This window comes from Urocitellus parryii, chromosome 3 (genome assembly GCF_045843805.1).
Source record: "Urocitellus parryii isolate mUroPar1 chromosome 3, mUroPar1.hap1, whole genome shotgun sequence".
Taxonomy (NCBI): domain Eukaryota; kingdom Metazoa; phylum Chordata; class Mammalia; order Rodentia; family Sciuridae; genus Urocitellus; species Urocitellus parryii.
Genome location: NC_135533.1, coordinates 19633739 through 19654957, shown reverse-complemented (window position 1 = coordinate 19654957; position 21219 = coordinate 19633739). Strand labels below are relative to the sequence as shown.

Here is a 21219-nt window from a genome sequence, read left to right as displayed (position 1 = left end):
ACTCAGTCTTTTTCTTAATCAGAGATTTACAGCTTATTGAATATGCCTCTTTTCAGATATAACACTGATTTGTTGCACAGTACTATCTATCCGACTTTAAAGTGGGCTTATTATTTTTCCCTTTGGATAGTTCTTTAATTCAGTTTTAAAATATGTCTGAGTCTGTTTGGATCCTGTTCCTGTAATGGTGACGATGATGTTGTTACAGTTTGGATTTGAAATGTCACCAGAGGCCCGGGTGTTATGTTAAAGGCCTGTTCCCCAGAGTGGTGCTGTTGGGAAGTTGGAGAGAACCCCAAGAGAGTAGGGTCTACTGGGAGGTCTTCAGGCCACTGGGGGCATGCCCTTGAAGGAGGTTTTGGAACCCTAGCCCTTCCTCCTCCTCCTCCTGCTGCTGGCCATTAGATGAGCAGTTCTGCTCTGCTGTGCACTTCTGCCATGATGCCCTTGCCATAGTCCCAAAACCACGAAGCCAGTTAGTCATGGACCGAAACCTTCAAACTATGAGCCAAAATAAACCTTTTCTCTTTATAAATTGATTATCTGAGTTATTTGTTACAATACTGGAGAGTTGACTAACAGTAATATACTCTGATCATGGGAAAATGTTTGAGCTGTGAGCAGAACTCAGGACTAGCGCTGAGACAAAATGGTTTGGTGAAGAGAGCAAAGCCCGGAGCCCTTGCTTTATTTGCTTCATCTTTCTAAGTTTCTTTATACTTCTTTTGACTAGGGGTGATTTTAGGTGATGGGAAGGGGTGTCGAGAGGAATAAATGAGCTGATGCATACAAAGTGCTTAGCACTGTACCCTGCACTTGCAAGAGCCCCATAAATGTTCATGATAGTCATGATGATTATGTGAGTCTCGAGTGAGAAAACATGCTGTGCATGTGAAAACGTTCTACAAGCTTTAAGACAATACAAATGTTGTTGTTAATATATTGATAGTTTTGAGACTTTCAAAATAAACCATGGAAGGCTTTTTCTTTATGCTGCTTATCATAGGTCACCCCTCTCAAAGTAGAACTCTGAAGGTTGTAAATCAGGCTCCAACTGAATATGCATTTTCTTTCTTAAAAAACAAAGAGATATCTTGTGACTGTCAAGAACTCCTCAAAATCAGTTTGCAAATCCTTATCCTATGTCATTCCAGAGAAAATACCTTCACAGGTCTTTGGAAGACCCAGTAGGATGTAAGATACTAATTTTGTTCTTGATTTTAGTCCATGTTTTTAAATGTCACATCCTTCAGGAAAGTTCAAGTGTCTTCAATTATTACATCCCGTCATTTGTCCTTCCTTGTCCTACACATTACCTGAGCATGGAAATCTCATGAGTTTCTGTGTCCTCTTTTTCATTCATTTCCAGAGCACTATCATCGTGGAGAAGACGGTGCAAGACCTCATGAACCTGATGCATGACTTGAGTGCATACTCAGATCAGTTCCTCAACATGGTGTGTGTGAAGCTCCAGGAGTACAAGGACACCTGCTCTGCAGCCTACAGGTAGAGCTTCTGCTAGGGCCTAAGCAAAGTCACTTTAGAACCCCAGGGGTGGCTCTGATTAGTGATGCTATCTTTGTTGCCTAACTTCCACCTTAAGAAAAAAAGATCACTCCTGAATTTTTCAGGGGACCTGATAGAACATGTTTCACAGAAATAGGCTCTTAGATTCTTCCATAGTCACCCTGACTGAGGGAATGAAAGGGACCAAGAATCAGAGACACATAAGACTACCCTGGAGTGGCTCAGCTGAGGGTGTCAACCTTGATTTTCATGAGACTCTAGAATTGTAAGGTTTGCCATCCTCAAGGAAATTTCAAACCTTGATTAGTCCATCTGGTGAGTAAAAAGATCCTTTAAGTAGAGCAATTTGAAACTCTTAATAATCTATAAAGTACTTCTTTTTCATCCTTACAAATGTATTCTCCCTGATGTTTGATCTATAAGCTTCCTACCTTCACAAAAGGACAGTTTTGTGGTGATGTTTTCAACATCACTAGAAATGAAAAACTAATGTTACAAACTTGAAAATGGTTAGTTATACCTCTGATATGTTTTCTTTGGGTTGAAAAACCTTTCTGGGCTTATGGAAGAGATCATAGTCCTTCTCATGGAAAACAAATTTAGGAACAAATGATGGTCTTGTTGGCAAGACAGAACAATTATCAAAGAAAGGAATGTGGGCTGGGGACATGGCTCAGTTGGTAGAGTGCTTGACTCACATGTACAAAGCTGGGGTTCAGTCCCCAGCACCACACACACACACATTCTCTCTCTCTCTCTCTCACACACACACACACACACAAAATAGGAATGTGTGATAATATTCTAACATGTATGTGATATATAACTAAGGATAGAGAGGTACAGAACATAGTAACTGTACTGCAAAGGTGATAACTGTATAAGACGAACTCTAAGGGCAGAAAGATCAAAACATGAGCAAGACTGGAAAAAGATGGTGGCAGCCAGGAGTGACTTTGCAGAAGGAGGGATATGTGCTGGGGAGATGACACTTAGGGAGGTACAGCTCTGCAGGGGCGGAGGGGAAGCACTAGCATAGTTGCCTTGCATTTGGAAGGACCTATGTGGAGGAAGTTTGACTGGAATAGAGCTCTCAATGGACGGTAGTAGGAGATAATGGTGAATAGAAAGAGTAGGACCAACCAACATAGTCTTTTTAAAAAATGAGGCTTGGAAATATAAACATTGTATAGTAAATAATAAGTGAGTCCAAAAGCAGTGTTTAGGGGCGATTAATCAGACAGAGTAATACAGTATAGATGAATGCTCAACCTTCCTCATTCCAGCAATAAGTGATATTTGTGCACACCTACGTGAATCAGTTAAAGAAACCCAACCACTTTACTGAGATGCACTCCCAATAATATTTTATTTTTTTCATTCAATGATTAATTCATCAAAAATTATTTTTGGGTTAAAATTATACATATAATGAATAACTTATAATAGATTAGTTAAAAAATATTTAGTAATTCAGATAAAAGGGCTAAAAAAGTATATTGTTGTTAACAGAAATCTTAAATTTATATTTTTTAGATTCAAATTCGTATAAATATTTTTTGCAGAAAATTCCATATATCCCATTAGGATAAAATTCATTGAGGATGTGAAATAGAAATAATATTCAAAGAGAAAAGAAAATACATCCAACTGTTAAAAAAGAGCCTTTTCCATCTATATTTTAATGGAGGGCATAAAATTACAAATAACACCTGTGAAAGACACGAACTTAGGATATCTGTCTGAGATTGGAATTTCTGAGCCATACATATTGTTTTTTCAGTTGCACAAAACCTAATTCCAAAGCAGTTAAAAAGTTGTACCAATGTCTCACATAACAAATGAGAATCTAATAGCATATTTTAAATATTAAAACATAAATAGTAAAAATGTCTTTAAATAATGACATTTTAAAATCATTGCATTTTAATTTTACTTTCATGACTATGTTGAACTTCCATTAAATTTAAAACTTTTTAAAAGGCAAGTTCTGCCCTCGTTTTCTTACATCTGATTATGAGTACTCAATAATTTCTCACAAATAATAATGTTGAATGTTAATTATAATGAAGAAGTTATATAACCTGACTATAATAAGGTAAAGTTGACTCTAGAATCTAAATGCCTCTTGTAGTCATTTTTATAGTATTGTTATTCATAATATTTTGACAGAAAATTTTAAAACTCTTGCAACGTTATTCATCACAGGTGCTCTTTTTTTTTTTGTAGTTTTTGATCCTGCCTCTCAACATGAGATATGACTGGAACCTATGTGTATTAGTCTGCTTTATGATACTATAACAAAATGCTTGAGCCAATTAGCTTATATAGAGAAAAGGATTATTTTGGTTCACCATTCGGGATGGTCCAGTCAAAAATCAGATGATCCCATGGCTTTGGACCTCAGCCAAAATAGCACAGAGTGTGTTCAAGCATCTGTTAGCTATTTACTGAGCATGTGCCAAGACACTGTGTAAGTGTGTGGGAAGAAAGAACTTAACCGGTGACTGATTCTACCTCTAATGAACTTATATTATAAAGGATAGAAAGGGAAATATGAGACAAATTATGATAATTTTATATATAATCTTCACACCACTAATTTATGACAGGAAATATGGTAAGGTAAGGGAAGATGCCCTGTTCCAGGAGGAAGAAATCACTGAGGGAAGGATATGAACCAGGCTTCTGGAAAAAGAAGAGGATTTGGAGAGTCTTAGGCAGGGGAAGAAAGGAACCTGAGCAATGTCAAGGACTGGGGCAAGTAGAGGGGAGAGAGATTAAGTCCCTGAATTGGGGGAAAGAGAGGGATAATGGAGGGGAAGTAGACAGCTCAAGAGGAATTAAAGAGGTAAAATTTTTAGATTTGACCATTAGTTGGCTACAGAGAGTAAGGAAATGTTAGGAAGAAACACTGGTTGAAATTAGCATTATCTTTTCTATTGCTGTGGTTTTTTTTTTTTTTAGTTGTTGTTGGACACAATATTTTTATTTTATTTATTTATATGTGGTGCTGAGGATCGAACCCCGTGCCTCACACTTACTAGGTGAGTGCTCTACCACTGAGCCACAACCCCAGCTCCACTATAGATTTTTTTAAAAACATAAATTTAAGATCTAACATTTACCCATTAAATGTTATGTTATTTTTAACTCCTTATTGAAGTCTTTTAAGGTATTTTTAAATCTTCATTCTGTCATCAAAAAATCTTAAGCTATTCTTCCAAATTCCATGTCATTCTTGATTTTAGAAGCAATCTTTTAGCTTCTTTATATATGTCCTGAAAAGAAAAAAACAAGAAGAAGTTCAACCTAACAGGAATTTTGGAATCTACTTCTTAAGACAACTATGTATCACTCAATACTTCAGGAGCCCCTTTGGTTTTGTAACTAAGAAGGTGGACTTTAGTTCAAGAGCAGGCCCTGCAGCCCAAGTGTGAATACCAGCTTTCTGCCTACTAGTTAAATGGACTAGTCTCTCTGTCTTAACTTCCTCATCTGCAAAAAGGGATTATGATAGTTCTTTTCTTTTCTCAAGGGGTTTTTAAAAAATACTAACTTTTAAAAAAAATTAGTTTTTAAGTAAAATAGTATGTCCCCCTCACACAAAGATGAGCTCCTGTTTTGTTGATAGCAGTGTGTGGTGGTGATGGCTGCCTTGACTACCACCTGTGGCACCTATATTTTTCATCTTCTGCCCTACAAGAGATTGTATCAGGTTTCTTTCCTATATCTCCCAATTATAACACTTTTAAGGCAAACAGTACCCTGCTTACGTATCTCCCCAAAATGTGCATGTAAAAGCCAGCTGTGGACAATACTCCAAGTATTTGTTCAGGAATCTTCCCAACCCTTCACTTTCAGGACCTACTTCTCCTGCTCTACTGAACGATTCCTTAGGAATTCTCATTTTAGGCTGTGTTTGGTTAGGGGGTATCCCCCCAAAATTCTCATGTTAGACAATACAGAAATGTTCAGAGATGAAAATATCAGTGCTATGGGTTGGATATGAGGTGCCCTTCCCCCCACAAAGAACCCCTGTGTTAATGTAAGAATGTGCAGAGGTAAAGTGATTAGATTATGGGAGCTGTGACGTTATCACTCCATCCTAGTTTGAGTGACTGGGTGGTAACTGTAGGCAAGTGGGACATGGCTGGAGCAGATGGGTCATTGGGGAAATGCCCTGGAAGGATGTATCTTTCCTGTGGCCCCTCTCCCTCCTCTTCTGCCCCTGCCCCTTCTTTCTGGTCTCACCATGAACTGAGCAGCATTCCTCTGCTGGGCCCTTCCCCCATGAAGGCCCTTACCTGGGCCAAGAACAATGGAGTTGACAATCTACAGATGGAGACCAACAAAATCATGAGCCCCAAATCAATGTTTTCTTCTCCAAAACGTTCTTGTCTATTTTGGTCACAGTGATGAAAGGCAAACTAACACAGTCAGATCTTGAGAATAAAGTCAAAACAACCGAAAGCCAAATTTGTCATTTCTTCATGTAAATCAGGAAAAGAACAAAGTCATGTGTCTTGTTCTTTGAAAGATCTTCCTAGCTCCTGGAGAGGACCACTTTCTCACTGTTCACAAACTGCCTTTTATAATCTCTTCAGAGTCTTGTCCATGATTCCAAATTCACTCCATTTCTTTAATTTAATTTCCTTTTCTTTTTTTGAACCTCAGGGATTTGTTCTCAGTGTTTCTCCATTTCTGTCAAGATATCTCCAATAGTTCTATGATTCCATGTTTAATTATTTCAGTATCCCAAGATAAATTGCCTAAATTTGTCAGAATATTCTTTCATCTCAGTAATTATTAACACTGTTTATTATTTCATCCTTAAAACAATTATTTACTTCATTTCTAGGATTTCATTCATTCAACAAATGTTTATGGAGAGTTTATAAGAGAGTTTATAAGAGAGTTTGTAGATACAGTGGTGAAAAAGCAGATTAAACATCTGCCTTTATGTGGTTTACATCTGTTGGGATGGGAGAGAGGAGATAAATAATAAGTAAATATAATCCATAAACATAAGGAATTTCAGAAGATAATAAGTACTGTGGTGAAAAGAAGTGGAATAAGGTACATAACTCAGGAGTGTGGGAGAATGTAGTTAGAAGTTTAGTCAGTATTCCAGGAGGCCCTGTAGAGTCGAGGTTGAGGAAAGGCTGGAGAGTTAGGCAAGGTATCTGGAAAACGAGTACCCTGGCAGAGGACGAGGCCCTAAGGCAGAACTCTGCATGACCCTTTTCAAGAACAGCAAGGTAGCCAGAATCACAGAGGCAGTAAGGAAGTGGTATTAGAGGATGGCCATGAGGACAAGGCCAGCCCACTATTGTGATGTGAAGTTTACTCAGTGAAATGGGTGCCATTGCAGGAATTGTGCTAGGAGCAGCATGCTCTTACTTACACTTAAAATATAAGTACTGAAAATGGACTATAGGGAGACAGGATTGGAAGCAAGGAGACCAATTGGGTGATTGTGGTGATCAAGATAAGAAATCAAGTAACAGTGAACAAAGTTCCCTGCCAGATTGGACATAGAGTATGAGAGAAAGAAAGGTGGCAAAATGACTCTTAGGACTATTTCCATTGTGAAACAATAAGTTGCCAGCTATTAAGATGGAGGACACTGCAAGTTTAGGATCAAGTAGGCCAAGATTTAAATTTGGAGGGCCTGTTCTATCCACTTGGAGAAATGGAGTAGAGAGTTGAATCAAATAGAGGGAGCTATAGCCTGAAGATAGATATTTGCCAGACATCGACATATACCTATTATATATGGGATATTTAAAGCCATGTTACTAGATGGAATCTCCACAGGAGTGAGAATATATATGGCATAGAAAAAAAAAACACAGAAGTTTGCAGAATGAAGAAACAACAAAGGACACTAAAAAGAACAACAAGGGAATAGGAGAGAAGTCAAGAGAATATGATGTTGTAGAAACCAAGTGAAGATGGAGGTGATCAGCTGTGTCAAATTCTCCTATTAGGTCATCATTAGAACTGAGAATGGACTGCATGGAGGCCATTAGTGACCATCATGAGATCTATTTTGGGAGAGAGAGAGAGATAGAGATAGATATGGAAGGATGGAAGGGGAAGTAGAGAAATTGTAAATATAAGCAAAACTTTTATGAGTTTTGCTGCCAAGAAAACACAGAAATGGGGTAGTGGCTGGAGAAGTGAGCCCACATAAAGAGTTGTTTTTTTGTTTGTTTTATTGTTGTTGTTGTTATATATATGAAATGTTATTTTAAATAGGAGAAGTAAATGCATATCTATATGTTAAGAAAATGATTTGGGAAAGAGAAAATTGGTGGTAGGAAAATAGGGAGAATTACTGAAACCGTGCTTTTGACTGGGTAAGCAAGCATGGGATCTCATGCACAATTGGAGTGATGGTTTTAGGCAGGAACAAGAATAGTTTTATTCACTGTGGTCTATTCTGCCCATAGGAATTGAGTTGCTTCTCTCATTTCTATTCACCATTTTGTTCAAGCAGGAAGCTTCTACCTTTTGCACTGTCTGCTAGAACACGGTTCTTTTGGTTATTAGCATATCATGGTTCTCAAGATTATCCTGATTTCTTTCCAAGAGACTAGACCCCGTTAACATCTCTCCAGGCCATAATTTCTGGAGTGGTGTCCACTTTTTAGTACTCATTCCCAGAGTACCCCACAAATAGGGGGGTGCCTGAGATGATATGCCATGGCTGCTGAATTACAGGTCTAGGCTGAATTTATCTCAGGGTCTGGAAAAATAATCTGTGAAGAGTTGAAGAGGAATAAATAGAAAATCATCTTTATGCTTGTTATACAGCAGTGCACAGTCACACACACACGCATACACAACACACGGCCCCGTGGTGCACATTGCTTATTTCTTAATCAGGTTTTCCAGGTCTAGAGAGCAAATGTTTTCTTGTTGTATGGGTCTGAAGATTCGAGGTGTCCTCACTTCCTCTCTTTTCATTTATTGCTCTCCCCCGGATTGGCACCTGCTGAGGAGTAATTAGGGCAGTCCTAATTTGGACAGCCAAATTCTGATTACAGTGAGAGGAAAAACAGGAAATGTTCTAGTTTTGCTGCCAGCAAATGACTGATTTAAATAGAAAGCCATATACAATTCAAATGATCCAAAATGATATAACATTGGGGAAGGAGGAAGGGAGCAGGAAACATTGCAATCTGATTTTCTCCCCCGTGATTCTCAGCAGATATCTTTCACAGAAGTGATCAAATCCATAAGCTCACAATGCCCTCTGCTGAGATTTGGTTTCTTTTCCATTTGCTGCAAGAACCTGGCAGCCACTGGGAGTTTAGAGATCCGAGGAAGGTCAGAAAAATCTACCTTCCTGAGAGCACCTCACTCTGGAGAGGTGGACTGTACTGTATAATGATGTCATGTCACAGGCTTTGGATAAAGAAGTTTCCTAAGAGGGAAATGAGCACTAGATGTCTTTTTCTTAATTAGTCACACCCCTTGGAGCTTAAAAGAAAACTCAGCTGTGAGTTCTGCACTGCATTAGTAATCAGGCAGTTGGTCCATTACTCTGCTGCTTCTAAGTTGAACACTTCTCTCCCTTTGCTTGTCCTCTTTGCCCTGAGACACAAGCAGCAGCTTATGCGTCCCAAAGTAGTAATTTCATGATTGGAATCACAGTTTTCTGAAGTTTCTATCTGTTCTAATTTAGCATCAGTTCATTAATTTTTTTCAGGTCTGAGAGAGAATCCCACCCAATAACTGGGCCTAGTAAAGAATACAAATAAAAACTGCACTCTCAGAAGTTCAACTGATATAAGACACAAGCAGGGTATTTTGGAGGGATGATATCATCATCCTCACAGCTCACCTTTCACCATTTCTAGGAGAGCTAGAACCCATGGTGGAACCTGAAAAAAAAATAAGGATAATGAGATATGTCTTGACCAGGTCTGGGCACCTGGTCGGCCCTTAATTTGCTTGTTGAATAAATAGGAAATTGCTTCCAGACTGAGCAGGATGAGCCAGCAGTAGAGCAGTATCTAGGGACATGATACATGGGGAAAGGTTGAGAAATCCAAGTGACTGGAATGACTAGTGTGGTTGGGTGGCAATGGATCAGAAAGGGGAGTTTGAAAGTTCTCCATATAGGGTAAAAGAATGCTGTCACAGGTTTTCACCAGGAGGATAATATGATCAATTACCACATAGTTTGAAGATCTCTCGGGTCCCACTGTGCTAACTAACGAGCAGGTACTGGATGCCAGAAGTTCTGGTGAAGCCCTTCAGGTTCCCTGTGTAACCAGAAGCTACAGGAATGAAAGCCCGCTGAGCTTGCCTTGCAGGCTCTGCTCACCTGACTCACTCTGAACATCAGAAGAGCTGAGGTCAAATGCCAGGGAAACCTTCTGCAAGCTCCACAGAAACTTGAGTTCTGATCTGCCTGTTACAACTTTCTCCCCTACCTTTTTAGCTCAACTCCACTGATATATATAGATTCACTTTTATTAAATATTGATTAGATACAAATGAACATTATAAAATATGTACAGTATCTCTTTCATAGAGGGCATTCAGCAAGTGAGCTTTTATTATGTGCTTCTGTAATTTATTTTGTATAACTCCATTCTGATATTTATTCCATTGTACTAAAATTTGAATTTTTATGTATTATTTGATCAGTTATGTGTTCCTCTCTCTAGAACATTATTTTTCAACCATTGGTTCACATCAGAGTTATAACGATGTGAGTTATAATATCAGATACATTTACTGGCTTTTCCACATTAGGCCCACTGACAGACCTGGGGAAGTATGGTTTTAAAATGTCCCCAAAGTGACTCTTCTCTTTCTGGTTAGAAATCACTGTGGCATATCTCCGCTCTGAGAAGAAGTTTATTATGAGGTTTTACACAGTTTTTCCTCCATTATGTAGCATGGTGTCTCTATATGGGCTTCCACATGTGTTTATTGATCAAGTGACCTTCACTTGACTTTGGCAGTGCACACTGGCTGCTCTCCTGGCCCAATACAAATGTGTCTCCCTAAAACATGTCTTAGGAATTTCATAGCAAGCAGCTAGTCCTCATGTCCCCTGCCTTACTCAGCCTGCAAGATCAGATAGGAGTCTCTTGCAGCAGTGACCTTGATGTGCAGTAATGAGGACCTGGACGAGAATGGAAATAAACACTCAGTAATGTACTTGGTCTCTGTGCAAGGGACTTTTTAGTCATTAGCTTTATCTAGTCATTCACAACCATTCTGTTAAATTGGATTTTTCTTACCTTAGAGATGAGAAAGCAGAGGTTCAAAAAGGTTAATAATGTGGCAAAGGTCATAGAGTATGAAAGTCATAGTACGTGCGTTAGAAGCTAAGTCTGTCTACTATGAAGTCCAAAGAAGAGGCAATGGAATTCTAGAAGAAAAAAGAAACCTGAAAAATGTTTCAAGTGGTTTAGAGAGACAGTATAATAGTAAGAAGCACAGACTCCAGAATAATGGGTATGGGCCCACTTCAAGCTCAACCTCACCAGCCGGTTGGCCATAGGAAAGTTCCCTGACCTCTGTGCCTGTGACTTTCATCCACCAAATAGGAATAATGATAGTGTCTACTGCAGAGATTGTTGTGAGGATCATAGGAGTTAATAGACATAATGTGCTTAGAAGAACCCCTACCTAGTTTGTGGTAAATAATGTGTTGGCGAGTATTATTATTGCTCTTGCTCTTTGTAGTGTTTTCATTGTTTTATACTTCGAAAGTAATTTCACTGGTACTATTGTTGATATTTGCCAATAAGATGTCACAAGAAGAGTATTCTTGTGACTTCTGTTATTTTGTTGGTGTTTTGTGCTTCAGTTGTGTCATTCCCTCATTCCATCTATTACTTAACAACCATTGATCCTAAAATAAGACAAGGAAATCACAATAAAAGAAACCTACTGGCCAGTATTCTTGATGAACATAGACTCAGGAATCCTCAGCAAAATAACTAGCACATCAAATTCTACAACACATTAAAAGGATCATTCACCTCATTCAAGTGGGATTTATTCCTTGGAAGAAAAGATACTTCAACATACACAAATCAATGAATATTGTTTGTCACATTCACAGAGTGAAGGACAAAAATCTTATCATCTCATTTGGTACAGAAAAAGCATTTGACAAAATACAGTACCTTTGACAAAAAAAAAATCTAATGAATGAGGTATAGAAGGAATATACTTTAATGGCTTGTAGGCCAGACATGATATGCTCACAGCTAATCTCATGCTCAGTGGTGAACAATTGAAACTCTTTCTTTGAAGATCTATAAGATCAAGACAAGGATGCCCACTCTCATCGCTTCCATTTAACATAATATTGGAAGTTCTGGGAAATTAGGCAAAAGGAAGAAATAAAATGAAAAACTGTTGCTGTTTGCTGATGACATGATCATACAGACAGAAAACTCTTTAGATTCCACCAAAAAAAAAAAAAAACCATTTGAACTGATGAAACAATATGGTGAAGTTTCAGGGTACAAAATCTACATATAAAAATAAGTAGTATTTCTATACACTAATAATGCATATTCTGGAAAAGCAATCAAGAATACAATCCCATTTACAGTAACTACTTTTAAAAATACTTAGGAATAAATTTAACCAAGGCAATAAAAGTCCTACACACTGAAGACTAAAACATTAATGAAAGAGACTGGAGAAGACACAAGTAAGTAGATAGATAACCTCTGCTCATGGATAGAAGAAATAAATACCATGATTATGTTCATACTTCCCACAGTGATCCACAGACAGATTCAGTGCAATCCCTAACCAAATTCTTGTTTTTCATAGTGATAGAAAACAATCCTAAAATTCTTAGGGAACCATAGAAGACCCTGAATAGCCAAGGCAATCATGGACTAAAAGAACAAAGGAGGAGGCATCACACTGCCATACTACAAAACTACAGTATAAAACAGTATAGTACTGGCATAGAACTAAATTCATCAACCAACGATTACAATAGAGAGCCCAGAAATGAACCCTCTGTTTTTGACAAAGTTTCTAAGAATAAACATTGAGGAAAGGAGTATATTTTGAACAGTGTTGTTTGGAAAACTGGATATTCATATGCAGACAAATGAAACTGGATTCTTATCTCACACCATGTACAAAAATCAACTCAAAATGGATGAAAGACTTAAGTGAGATCTGAAACTGTAAAACTACAAGAAAAAAATTTGGCATTGCTCTAGGCAAATATACATTTGACCAACAGGGAGACAACAAAAGCAAAAATAGATGAGATTACATAAAAATAAAAAGGTTCTGCACAAGAAAGGAAACAAAAGACTGAAGACACAACCTATAGATTGAGAGAAAACATGTACAACCCACACATCTGATAAGTCGCTAATATCCAAAAGACATAAGGAACTCAAACAACTCTATACAAAGAAAACAATTACTCCAATTAAAAATGGGCAGTGGGGGCTTGGGATATAACTCGGTGGTAGAATGATGCTTAGCATGCATGAGGACCTGGGTTCAATCCCCGGCACCAAAGTGAAAAAAGAAATATGCAAGGACCTACATAGACATTTTTCAAAAGAGGACATGCAAATGACCAGCAGATTATGGAGAAAAAAACTCAACATCACTAATCATAAGGAATTGCAAATTAAAATCACAAAGGGATATTACCTCACACCTTTCACAATGACTATTACTAAAAAGATGGAAGATAAGTGTTGTCAAGGATGTAGAGAAAAGGGATTCCTGTACAGTGTTGTGAGAATATAGATTAGTACAGCCATTATGGGAAACTCAAGATTGGGGTTCCTCAAAAAAATTACAAATAGAATTACTACATAATAAAACAATTTCACTCTTGGATGTTTACCCAAAGCATCTAAAATCAGTATGTCAAAAAGATGTCATACTCTGTATGAAATCAATATGTCAAAAAGTGTCATGATCACTGCGGCACTGTTCACAGTAGCCATATTATGAAGTCAACCATAAACCTCCATCAGTAGGTGAATGGATAAAGAAAATGTGGTTATACAGGGAAATTGACCAAATTATACTGTTTTGTACATGTATAAATATGTAACAATGAATTCCATTATTATGCCTAATTATAATACACCAATAAAAAAGGAAAAATGTTATATGTACATGATGGAATATGATTCGGCTTTAAAAATGAAAATTCATCCTTTGTGAAAACATGCATGAAATTTGCAAACATTATGTTAAGTGAAATAAAGCAGACATAGGAAGACAAAAACTTCATATCCTCACCTATCTGTGCAATCTAAAACAATCAAACTCAAAGAAGCAGAGGGGAGAATGGTGGTTACCAGATGGTTGGGAAAAGGAGATGAAGAGATGGGAGGCACAGGTACAAAGCTGCTATTAGACAGGGGAAGAAGACTTTTTTTTGTTTTAGTGTATTGCAATGTGATAAGTACAGTAAATAATAATGTATGTTCAGAATCAATACGTTTCTAACTTTCTCAACACAAAACTAGTATCTGTAATGACACATTAGATTGATTTAATTTTTCACATTATAGTCATAAATCATAACATTACTTTGTATCCCATAAATGTATATTGGATATAATTTGTTGATTTACGATTTAAGAATAAAATTTTTGAATAAATACACAATTATTTATTGAGGGCTGGAGTAGAGAATTGAATCAGCTAGCAAGGTCTTGCCTTCCTGGATTTTACATTCTAATAGAGGGAGCTGAATAATAATCAGTTGTCAAATGAAAGAACAAAATAGATTTATCAGGATTGAGGATAGTGTGATTTAAATAACAACAACAAAAAAGAGTTTCTGAATGAGGGGCAGCTTCAGGAAAGGCCTCACTGAGAATGTGATGTTTGAGCTCAATTCTGAAGGATGAGAAGGAGCCGCATAGAGGAAAAGGAAGGAACAGGCAGAGGATAGGATCTAGCTCACAGCTTATGTGAACTCAGGTAAATTAAACAGAATAGAGTGAGCAAAGATTGAATACTGAATGAGGTTAGACAGGTGCAGAAGTCAGATCATTTGGGTATTTTTCAGGCTACTTGTGAGAATTATGTGGGAGCTTTAAAAATACCAGCTCTGAGCCCCACTTCAGCATGTGAAATTGATTTATTTTTAAAATACTTCTCAGGTGTTTAACATGCAGCCAGATTTAAGAATCACTAATGAAGGACCTTGAGACCAGAGGATATGAATTTTACTCTAAGTGCAATAGGAAGACATGTAAGGTTTAAACAGAGAGCTACCTGGTCTAACATCTGTTTATAAAGATCTTAAGGATATACAAACACAGAATGTGTTTAAATTTGCTTAGCACAAGAAAAGTCTGATCAATGACAGTTGAGACAGATTTTATATTAATCATTGGTCCACTGTCTATGCTACAATATAATTCTATTTTTTCTGGGGCTTTTAAATATCCAACAATTATGACTCTTCATATGACAACTTGTCTATTTGAAGATCGCTATTAAATTATCTCTATGAGTTACCTTGTGTAAACTCTCAGATTCCAAATCCTCCTTCCCTAGGGTCCTCTTGAATTGTTTCCCATGAACCATCTCCAGAATTATCAGATGTTTCCTAACCTCTGGGTACAAATATGTACCACCATAAGGTGTGACCAGCATGGGGTATTGATATCAAAGATAATCTGATGTTTGTATTCTGTTCCATCTTATCTTGAGGGATCTTGGTTTGGGTTGCCTGTTGGTTTTGTTTCATTTTCTTCAGCAGTAGCATAATACTGACTCTTACTTTGCATCTCTCATTGTCATTATCATTTGTGTTTCTGGGCACTGCTCTGCAGTTTGGCCTGCTGCAGGCCCAGTCATTCACAGTCTAAATTGGACTACAGCCGTTTAATTTGGAGCAGTTTTGTCCAGGGTTCACTTGTCTAGCTTGGCTCCAAGTTTTTGAAGTGTCTGAAAGATTCAGTCTGGTAAAGTAAGCATCATGCCCTGGTTGTCACCAAGCAGTTGAATCCAATTAGCCCCACCTGCCCCTGGTTGTTTACCTAATGAAAGACTCAGGGCCCCAGCTGTGTCCAGGGACCATGCACACTTGCACATCCCAACTGCTCCAACGCAGAAGCAATGCACATCAGAGTGAGTTGACACCAGCAGATGTTTTCTGAATGAAACCCACTCAACCGTGTCTAGAGGGTGGACCCTTCTTGTGGCAGCCTTATCACCTGTTTCCAGAGGTATACCTATCTTCTCTTCCTCCTGGGAACGGGTACAAATAGTCTCACAGATGGCTCTGTCTGTGGCCCACTGAGCTGTGAATTAATTAGTAGATGATGGTTCTGGTAGAGATGATTAACCCTACTTCTCTTAGAGAATAATTGTTAGGAATGCAGTTTTCTTTTTTAAGGCTATTTGGACATGTCCTGGAATTTTGTAACCCACATGATCCTGTTTGTCGAAAAACCAAAAACTAATCAAGGCAATTGGTCAGGGTGGAAACTTTGCCACTTGAATGAAAAAAAAAAAAATATTCCTCTATGGTAATTGTATGCTAATTGATGCCAGTATTTCAAATTAGAATATTTGGAATTGCTTTTGGGATTGGTATTCATTCCAATATGAATTAACATATTTATTGTTAAGAGCAGGATGTAGTAGTATTTTAATTCATTCAGATTACTATCCTTTAGTAAAATTGGATCCATGAATGTTAGGTAGTAACATAATATTGAATTTTTGAATTAATTCGGTGTTTAAAAAATACCTAAGTAAAAAATATGTGTACCTTTAACATAGTGTCCCACTAAGATAATGTTTTATCCCATCAAATGCTAAAATAGAAAATTATGACCCCGATGTGTATAATACCATCTCACACTTATTGAAACTGTATCCCAAGCTTGGGGGCGGGGGTGGGGTTGGTGAAAGACCATCTCTGACCCAAAGATTTAAATGCTTTGGGTCAGATTTTGGGCTTCTAACTGCAGAGCAGAATTCAGCCTGTAATGTGGCTTTAAAAGGAATTGAAGCATCCAACCAAAATTCTGACACTGAAATTTAAGTTTCACATAATTTATATATGGCACAAAATATTATTATTATTTTAATTTTTTTAACAAACCATTTAAAAATGTCAACACTCTTTTTAGCTTACAGGACATAATACAGATCAGCTGGTGGATAAACAAGATTCACAGGTCATAGTCTGCCTACCCACTGTGTAGGACAAAATACCAATTGTAAAGTGATAGAGTTTTGTTTCCTTTCCAAAGGAGAGATCATTGTAGGCTCATACCAACAGATTATTCAGAAAAAGTGAATTTTTGAGGAAGTTTTTTAATAGTAGAAAGGATTGTCATCAGTCCTTGGTTCACTTCTTTTGTGAGTCAGGACTTTTTCTATTTAATTTTTTTCAGAGAGAGACACACCTATATTGATTTATTATTCTTATTTGTATTTTTTTCTTTTTAATACTAATTTGTTATATATGACAGCAAAATGCATTACAATTCATATTACCTATATAGAGCACAATTTTTCATCTCTCTACTTGTATATAAAGTATATTCACACCATTTCTTCATACCTGTACTTAGCGATGTCCATCTCCTTCCACCATCTTTTTTACCCCCTTGTTCCCTTTCTTCCCTTTGCCCTATCTACGGTTTGTCTAATCTTCCCATGCTTCCCCTTCCAATCCACTATGAATCAGCCTCCTTATATCAGAGAAAACATTCGGCATTTGTTTTTTGGGGATTAGCTTATTTCACTTAGCATTATATTCTCCAACTTCATCTATTTACCTGTAAATGCCATGATTTCATTCTCTTTCATTGCTGAGTAATATTCCACGGTGTATATATACCACATTTTCTTTATCATTTATCTACTGAAGGGCATCTAGGTTGGTATTCTTATTTGTATTAAATTCAAAGAGGCACAGAATGATCTTCTGTTGAACACCAAGTGACTTAGTAGCTCATCTGAGTCATTTACTGCAAAGAAACAAAGGGAACCCACTAAAATTGTTTAAATTTAGTAAGTTATCTAGACTCCTAAAATTGAGGATGGCTTATTTTTATCTCCAGTTTAGTTCTTATATACCTTCCAAATACCAGGTATTGTTTTGGGCACCGAGGATACAAAAACTAATAAGAAATCAACTCTCCTCCAAACTTGTAAAAATGTGTAGCAGGGCCAGTGAGAGAATGTGCAGGGTGGTGATTGTCACCCTTGGGTGCACATTTGGATCTACTGGGAAATGAAAATCTTTTGTTGCCCCTACCCCCAGAGATTATGATTTGCTTGGTCTAGTATGGCCTGGGTGCCTAGTTTTTGAAAGTGTTCCCCAGGTGGTTCTTAGGTGCAGTCAAGGTTGAAAACCTCTGCTGTAAGAGTGATGGGGCATACACAGAAGGGAGGACTCAGCTGTAGCAAGGTAGGAACTGTCACAGGAGAGCAGTCTCCAAAGAAGGGTCCATAGAGTTCCTAGACAGAGGGGGAACTTGACTCAGGGCCTGCAGGGTTTCTTGGCATGAAGGAAAAGAATTTCAGCATGCTGCAGTCAAAGGCATAGACAGAGGTTTATTTAGGAAGGTAGATACACATTCAAGGGACAGTGGAGGCAATCTAGAGAGAGGCCTTTGGGGTAGAGCAATAAATACTCAAGGGAGATTGCAGGTTAACTTCAGAGGGAGAAACAGCACCCCATTGGTGTGGGGTGTTTATATTTATAGAGGGCTGGTCCTAGGGGCTGGACTAAAGGTGAAGCAGGGTGGAGCTACACATTTTCACTCTAGTTTTTCCTGTGCTTGCATGTTTTGCTCATGTTACACAGGCATGGGTCAAGGGTGTGGGCCAAGGACATGTATCTCAGGAATTGCAATTCTTCCCTGGGCACTTATATGCATCTTGATGGCTTATAGGTATTTCCTTTAAGGCTCTGTATATCTTTCTACTGAATCCCTATCTCATAGTCAAGGTAGTGCTTGATAAGCAGAGGCAAAGAAGGGGGTTGAGAAAAAAGCCTCCCTGGCAGTGATAACACAGAGAAGCAGGAAACGATATACAGCATGTCCACCCAACGTGCACAGAAGCTTGGAGCAGTAAACAAAGACAAAGGAGGAAAGCAGTAGCAGCAGGTACCTCCAGAAAGATAGATGTTCATGCTTGCTAAGTGTGGTCTTGGTCTTACATGGAATTAGGAGTCACTGGAGAGTTCTGAGAAGGTGAATACAATTATTATATTTGTAGTTTAGACATAAGATTCTTCCAACCTGTGTGGTGAGTTGGACTGGGGAAAAAGCCCAATTACAAGGTTATTGCCAAATCCAAGTGAGAAATGATGAAGGTTTAAATATAGGTTAATGGCAGTGAACCTGGACAGGAAATGACAGATTTATGAGATAGTAAGGAGGTGGAATTGGCAGGATGTAATCACTGTGGGTGATTAGGATGCCTCTGTGTTTCTGGCTTGAACAACAGCATGGCTTGAATAGGGGATACCAGGTGTTTAGTGGGAGAGAAAGGAGTAGAAAGCAAATGAGTTCCTTTGACTCATTTTAATTTGAAATGCTGGTGGGACTACCAAGCAGAATTTTCCAGTAAACCTTTGGATACGCAGACTTAGAAGAGAGGGCTGCCCTGGAGATATTAATTTATTTGTTGGAATACAGGTTGGTCACATCTGGCAGGAAGATGAGATTGCCCAAGTGAGGAATGCAGAATCTGCAAAACACAACATTTGAAGTATAGATACAGGAAAAGAGTCATCAGTTTAGCTAAGAAAGGGGTTAGGATGGCAGGAATACAACCAGGAGGAAATGATATTATAGGAAGCAAAGGAATAATGTTTTAGGAAAAGAGCGATAAAAAAATATTGGATGCTTCAGAATGGTCAAGAGTATGAAGATTAAAACATGCCTGTGGGTTGGTAAAGCAGCATCACTGGAATTAATTATAAAGCCCTTTTTACAGTTGGTTTAAGACTGAATTTTAACTTCTTGTCAAAAATATGGAGTGAATAGTTTTAGGAAGCCCTTTTCCTGCTCCTTTTATATGGAAAGTAGATAAAAATGTGTAACTTTAGAAGTGTTTCAAATAGCTAACCAACTCTAACCAAATTCAAAAGGAAGAAAGAATTCTCCAGATGTCATGAACAAAAGAGGGATTAGAGGCCATAGAAACAAGTGTTGAAGTTGAGAGGCCACAAAGGTATTAGATCATATAGGGAGGTCAAACGGGGACTAGCATTTTAACACCTCCAAGACAGGGAGAGAGGGAGCTTTATTTGTGCAGAGTTATGCAGAGGAACTGTTCTAACCATGAATAGAACCAGGAAAACTCTGGGTTCCCAGGCTGCCCATTTGATGAGTATCTGGAGGAGAGAGAAGAGCTTTGGTAGAGCAGAATGTTGGGTCAAGGGAAAAAAATCTTTTTTTTTTTTAAGAAAATATTGAAAAAATACTGAAAATATAGGAAGGAAAAGGGATAATTATAGATCCTCAGAGCCTAAGTAGAGAAATTACTTGAAATAAATGAGGAACAAATTTGAACATATTATCTGTTGGAGATGGGAGGCAGAATATTTAGCAATATTTAGTAGGTCCCCTCTTCTCTGTCAGATAGGAAGGATAAGGAGAATAAGCAAAGTGGAGATTCAGAAAGAACAAAATGGCTGTCTGTTTATAAATCCATTATAGAAACGGAGAGACGAAGCTGAACAGAGACACATAAAAAGAATGAGGGTCCACCTGCAATGAGATGTCAGAAATCTGCGGTGGTACCATTCTTTACCCAGCAATGCAAGTATGATTATAAAATTTATTAAAGTTAGATTTTTGAATTAATCCTTTAATGTTGCAGAAAGATGCCAGAAAATAACAAGAGAAAAGAGGGAATAAAAGGTAACACCCAGAGAGTAATTTGGGAGAATAGAGGGAAGAAGGTTCTATACTCAAATTTTTATCTCTGGCCACGGTAACTAATAGAAACCATTCAGTTATAGTGAGTTAGAAAAATTCTAGAAATCACATACAGTTCTCTTATTTATCCTAGCTATTCTTAAGAGAATCAAGGCACTATTGCATTACCTTAAGTCAGGCTGTAATTAAGTCAAGGTTTGGAGGCTTCAACTTCTCTTGTCTTCAAACCTTAAATTGTTTATTGGGTCAAGGAAGTTTTAGCATATGTAAATACATTATATATATATATATATATTTACTTGAAAATGCATAATGTTCCCAGGTTGACACTTACAACAAAAGATATCCTTGCCTGGGATGGGGAAACCTCCTGGAACCTTGGTCATCTTCTAGGGGGCATCCAGCTAATTAGCACTTCCTTCATAAATAAATGTCATTTCTAACACTAGTTTTACTGATAAGGATTTTTAGGCCATTGAAATCAGTCTTAGTGACAGAAAAAGAAGCTTTTTAATTAAGTTGAAATGGAATATTTAAGGTGAATTTTCAGGTACACTCTGGTAAAAGCAGTGTTACTAGTGAACCCAGCGGCCTATTAAAGGGCTTATTAAAAGCCTGTCAACTCTGGGTCACTAGATAAAGCCCACTGGAGATAGCAATGATCAAAGGCTCTTTCTGTCTCCCAACAGAAAGATTTATGTTGGTAGATTTGTTTTGAATAAAGGAGTGTCTATAGTTAAAAAAAAAAAAAAAACTTAAAGTAGAACTAATTAATAGTTTA

The 21219-nt window shown here is 37.7% G+C and overlaps 1 protein-coding gene across 1 annotated transcript in view; it reads left to right on the top strand.

Moving 5' to 3' along the window:
- Exoc4 (exocyst complex component 4) overlaps positions 1-21219 on the top strand; it is a 783024-nt gene that overhangs the window by 612815 nt on the left and 148990 nt on the right. The window contains exon 12 of the mRNA XM_026392784.2: positions 1370-1506. Within this exon, the coding sequence (XP_026248569.1) occupies positions 1370-1506 (137 nt within the window). The remainder of the gene's footprint in view (positions 1-1369; positions 1507-21219) is intronic.